Below are 4,668 nucleotides of genomic sequence, written 5' to 3'. Positions count from 1 at the left end.
ATGGGTGGCTCTGAAAAGAGCCTTTTGGAGCGAAGCGGCCGGCGCCCCGGGCGAGCGCCGCATCCCGGCGGGGACTCACTTGGAGCTGGTGTACTTGGTGACCGCCTTGGTGCCCTCGGACACGGCGTGCTTGGCCAGCTCGCCCGGCAGCAGCAGGCGCACGGCCGTCTGGATCTCCCGCGACGTGATGGTGGAGCGCTTGTTGTAATGCGCCAGGCGGGAGGCCTCGCCGGCGATGCGCTCGAAGATGTCGTTGACGAAGGAGTTCATGATGCCCATGGCCTTGGAGGAGATGCCGGTGTCCGGGTGCACCTGCTTGAGCACCTTGTACACGTAGATGGAGTAACTCTCCTTGCGGCTGCGCTTGCGCTTCTTGCCGTCCTTCTTCTGGGCTTTGGTGACCGCTTTCTTGGAGCCCTTCTTGGGCGCGGGAGCGGACTTAGCGGGCTCGGGCATAGCGGGAAGCGCAAGGGACACCTGAGAGCCGTCCGAAGGCGCACGCAGCACAGTAAGGCCCAGGAGGCCGGAAGCGCCTCGCTACTTAAAGAGGCCGTAGGCAAATTAAGGCTCTGCTTGGGCTGCGTGGTGATTCGCGAGTTTTCGGCGGCGCTCCTGCGCGGGGGGACGAGATTATGGAAATGAGCGGATTCTGGCCGAGCCACGCTATTGGCCGTGAGGACAAAGATGCGCTTCAGCCAATGGAAGGGCTGGTTGGACTATCCGGGTTCTGTCTATAAAAGGGTGAAGCGGGGTGGTGCGCGGCGAGTTTGTCGGTGGCTGAGCGGGAGGCGTTTTGCGGGAGCGTGGCCGTCATGTCTGGTCGTGGCAAGCAAGGAGGCAAGGCCCGCGCCAAGGCCAAGTCGCGGTCGTCTCGCGCCGGCCTGCAGTTCCCAGTGGGCCGAGTGCACCGGCTGCTGCGCAAGGGCAACTACGCCGAGCGGGTGGGGGCCGGCGCGCCGGTGTACATGGCGGCGGTGCTGGAGTACCTGACGGCGGAGATTCTGGAGCTGGCGGGGAACGCGGCCCGAGACAACAAGAAGACGCGCATCATCCCGCGCCACCTCCAGCTGGCCATCCGCAACGACGAGGAGCTCAATAAGCTGTTAGGCAAAGTCACCATCGCCCAGGGCGGCGTCCTGCCCAACATCCAGGCCGTGTTGCTCCCCAAGAAGACGGAGAGCCACCACAAGGCAAAGGGCAAGTGAGGCCGGCGTCCCGAAGCCCAGCCAGCCCTGGTGTGGAAGGGGACACCTGTGAAATCAAAGGCTCTTTTAAGAGCCACCCACTCCCTCAAATAAAAGAGTTGTTACAGTAGCCAGCTTGCTCAGTCCTGCCTTTGCGGGTAGTGGGCCGACCTCCTCGGAGACGGCGAGGCGAGGGGAAGGGGTTGCCCCTCCCCCGTTGCTCGTCTTCAATCGTGAGCTCTCGACCATCTTCATTTTGTTGGGTGGTTCGTAGACCTTAGGACTGGACGCAGGGAGAGGAGTCAGACTTCTTGGGGTGCAGCCACGCTCGGTTCGGTCAGGAGTACTGTTAGGCGGCCCCTGACTCTTAAGTGAGGGGCCGAGGGCGCAGCTGGCCCGCTTCCCCAGGCCTTTGCCCAGCGCACACGTACGCCCCCTGCCGGCCGGCAAGGGAGCGGGCAGTTTGCGGGAGTGCGGCGGACCTGGTCCTGGGCTTCCCTGGACGGGCTGTTGGTCAAGTAAAAGTGAGGGACGGCCTTGGCAGCGGCGGTGCGGGCCCCCACTTAGCTTCCTGGAGGCGGGATCTCGCGCTCGGAAGGCGGTGGGATTGAGGGGATGAGGTGAGACCGCTTTCTGACCTGAAAAGCCCCGACAGGCGGGGAAAAAAGGCCCGTCAGACGGAACGAGGGGCCTCGGCAAAGGTAACAAGGCGTTTTGGGGGACGGAGCCAACGCAAGATTGAGGTCGAGTTGGGGAGACAGCGTGGGAAGGAACGGGGAGCCGTGTGTTCTAGGGGGTTGAAGGGCTGGGGAGGAACAACATTCTGACCCGGTTGCGCGCTAACACGCCCCTCCCCCGCCCGCCGAAAAGAAAGGAAAAACAAGGTGCGGAAGGCTGTTGGCAAACTGGAGAGTAAGCGAGGCGAGCGAGGCGGGAGGGCGGGGTAGGGAGGATTCTGCCCAAGCCAATGGGTGACGCCAGGGCGGGTGACGTCACGGCCAATGGGCAGGCAGCGCGGGACTTTCAAGTCTTGTCCCGCCCAATCGGAGACAGACGGTGCCTATAAGAAGTGGGGCGGCGGGCGGAGGCGGCGTTAGTGTGGCTGCGGTAGCGCGGTTGAGGTGGTGATTTGGTTGGTATGGCTCGCACGAAGCAGACGGCCCGCAAGTCGACCGGCGGCAAGGCCCCGCGCAAGCAGCTGGCCACCAAGGCGGCCCGCAAGAGCGCGCCGGCCACGGGCGGCGTGAAGAAGCCGCACCGCTACCGGCCGGGCACCGTGGCCCTGCGGGAGATCCGGCGCTACCAGAAGTCCACCGAGCTGCTGATCCGCAAGCTGCCGTTCCAGCGGCTGGTGCGCGAGATCGCGCAGGACTTCAAGACGGACCTGCGCTTCCAGAGCTCGGCCGTCATGGCGCTGCAGGAGGCGAGCGAGGCCTACCTGGTGGGGCTGTTCGAGGACACGAACCTGTGCGCCATCCACGCCAAGCGCGTCACCATCATGCCCAAGGACATCCAGCTGGCGCGCCGCATCCGCGGGGAGCGGGCTTGAGTGAGCGCTCGGCTCGAGGTTCCATCCTAGTCAAAGGCTCTTTTCAGAGCCACCCACGACAGCACTCGGAGGAAGCTGTGCCACTTAGGTGTCCAGGTGTCCGTCCACTCGGGACATGTGGTGTAAAGGCCATGCGCTGGGTTCAGGTGCGCTGTTGGCTGTCCTCTCTTCGGGGCGGCTAGCTCTCCCCCCACACCAAGTTCCGCTTCTGGGAGTTGGCGGTGCGTGCTCGGTTTACTCTGGGACGCGGAGGGAGATGGTCTTTTTCAGCAGCTCCACCGTGATCTATGTTGTACGCTGTCCGAGCAGGAGAAGAGGGGCTTTCAGGCTCGAGAGGAGTCCGAAACGGCCAGGAACCCCTAGGGGACGCTCGGGACTCGCCTTCCATAGCGCGCCCCACGTCTTTCTAGGCCACTGGGAGTGGCATTCGCGCCGGCGACCTCCACATCCCCGCCGGAAGTGGCCCCGAGAGGCACCGCGCTCCGGCTGGGGAGGGAAATCGCCACCTTTGTATGGCCTGACCTCAGCTGGGTCAAGTTCGGGATATCTGAATTTTGAGTGTGCCTAATCCTCCCATTTTTCGCCGGTAGGATAAGTCCTATCTTCTATCTCTAAGACGGAATTGGGGTCGCAGGGACAGGCTGGAACGTGACTGTGGTGAGCTGGGCCTTCGCTGATGCATTCTCCGCATAGACCCATAGAAGTGAGACTCGTGTGTTCTGTGAAGGTCTCTAAAAGCTTGGACTCGCGTCTGGATTTTCTGTTCAGACTCGGAATTGTTTTCTTAAGACAGGTGGGAACGCTTCAGGTATCTGATAGGTTACCTAGAGAAAGAAGAGATGGGTGGCTTCTGAGTGAAAGTTCTTGGGAAGAGTAAAGAGGCAGTCCTCTAGGAGATGAATTTCCCCACAATCAGGAAATAATGAGGGTGTGGGCCTTAGGAACAGTTCTTGCACCATTTAGGAAGTGGAAGTGCAAGCCCTCTGGAGTGGGAGAGAGTCTTGCCGACCCCCCTCCACAGAGCTCTACAGGTCTGAGATGCTACGAGTACAGGTTCAAATGCTCTTGCTGGTCTTAGATGACACCTCTTTTTAACCTTAGTCATTTCCTTGCCCTGTAGTGGGCCAAGACTTGGGTTTTCTGTTTTGTTGCAGCGCAGTGACAGGTTAAAAATATTCCACCAGGAATTCACAAGGGAAAGAAGAGAAAAGGAAGGAAACAGTTCTGTTTTGTAAGTTCCTGTTCCCTCCCTGAAAAGCTGGAGACCAGCGTATTTTCGTAGGGACTGGGTCACACCAATCTCCAGGGCATACCCCCAGGTTCCTATTCAGACCATTATTCCCTGTTTAGGCCCTCATTGCAGGATAAATCCGTGGATCTTGTGTCTGTACTATCTGAGTTAAGTCACTTTTAGAGGTGGGGGTGGGAGAGGGCACCACCTTTGCATCCATCATCTCATCCATCCATCTTTCAGGCACATAATAGGGCTTTCTGAGGTACAATCTGAGGCTCTCAGGTGTGGCTTGTCCAACATCTCAGGCCCAGGAGTGGCTGAGCTGATCCTGGAAGCTGTGATGTTGGTTACAGGTGTCAGTCTTCTACATCCTGCACTTGCCCCCAGTATCACACTGCTTCAATCTACCAATATGAGTGCCTGTAACCTCCAGGAAGTCTCCCTGTCTGAACCTCAAAGGGAAATTTAGTGGCATTGTTGATAGTCAGAAATAGAAGAAAATCTTGTGTTCCTGTTACTGGAAAAGCCTTCCCTCCCAGCAATCTTTCAAATCTTTAAGAGACCAGCACAGACAGTACATCAATACAAGATAACAATTTAAAATGTAAGTATTCATATTTAATAATTTCTGTACTTAAATGTCTACTCATAGGTGAGAGTTAAGAGATAGTTAAGGACAAGGTAAATAAATGTTCTTCCTG

At 58.7% G+C, this 4,668-nt stretch overlaps 3 protein-coding genes across 3 annotated transcripts; 2 read left to right on the top strand and 1 right to left on the bottom strand.

Annotated features, from left to right (window-relative positions):
• Positions 1 to 6: 6 nt before the first annotated feature.
• LOC116863760 (histone H2B type 2-E) lies at positions 7 to 471 on the bottom strand. Its single transcript, XM_032851115.1, has one exon. It carries the CDS (start codon positions 454 to 456, stop codon positions 76 to 78), a length of 381 nt encoding a protein of 126 aa, XP_032707006.1. The 5' UTR covers positions 457 to 471; the 3' UTR covers positions 7 to 75.
• A 301-nt stretch (positions 472 to 772) lies between these two features.
• On the top strand, positions 773 to 1,285 carry LOC116863758 (histone H2A type 2-A). The gene has a single exon (XM_032851114.1). It carries the CDS (start codon positions 813 to 815, stop codon positions 1,203 to 1,205), a length of 393 nt encoding a protein of 130 aa, XP_032707005.1. The 5' UTR covers positions 773 to 812; the 3' UTR covers positions 1,206 to 1,285.
• Positions 1,286 to 2,122: 837 nt separating this feature from the next.
• Positions 2,123 to 2,780, top strand: LOC116863761 (histone H3). Its single transcript, XM_032851116.1, has one exon. It carries the CDS (start codon positions 2,323 to 2,325, stop codon positions 2,731 to 2,733), a length of 411 nt encoding a protein of 136 aa, XP_032707007.1. The 5' UTR covers positions 2,123 to 2,322; the 3' UTR covers positions 2,734 to 2,780.
• Positions 2,781 to 4,668: the final 1,888 nt, after the last annotated feature.

This window comes from Lontra canadensis, unplaced genomic scaffold, assembly GCF_010015895.1.
Source record: "Lontra canadensis isolate GAN:19392208 unplaced genomic scaffold, GSC_riverotter_1.0 scaffold2936, whole genome shotgun sequence".
In the NCBI taxonomy this organism is placed as follows: Eukaryota; Metazoa; Chordata; class Mammalia; order Carnivora; family Mustelidae; genus Lontra; species Lontra canadensis.
This window is presented reverse-complemented; position numbering and strand designations above follow the sequence as displayed.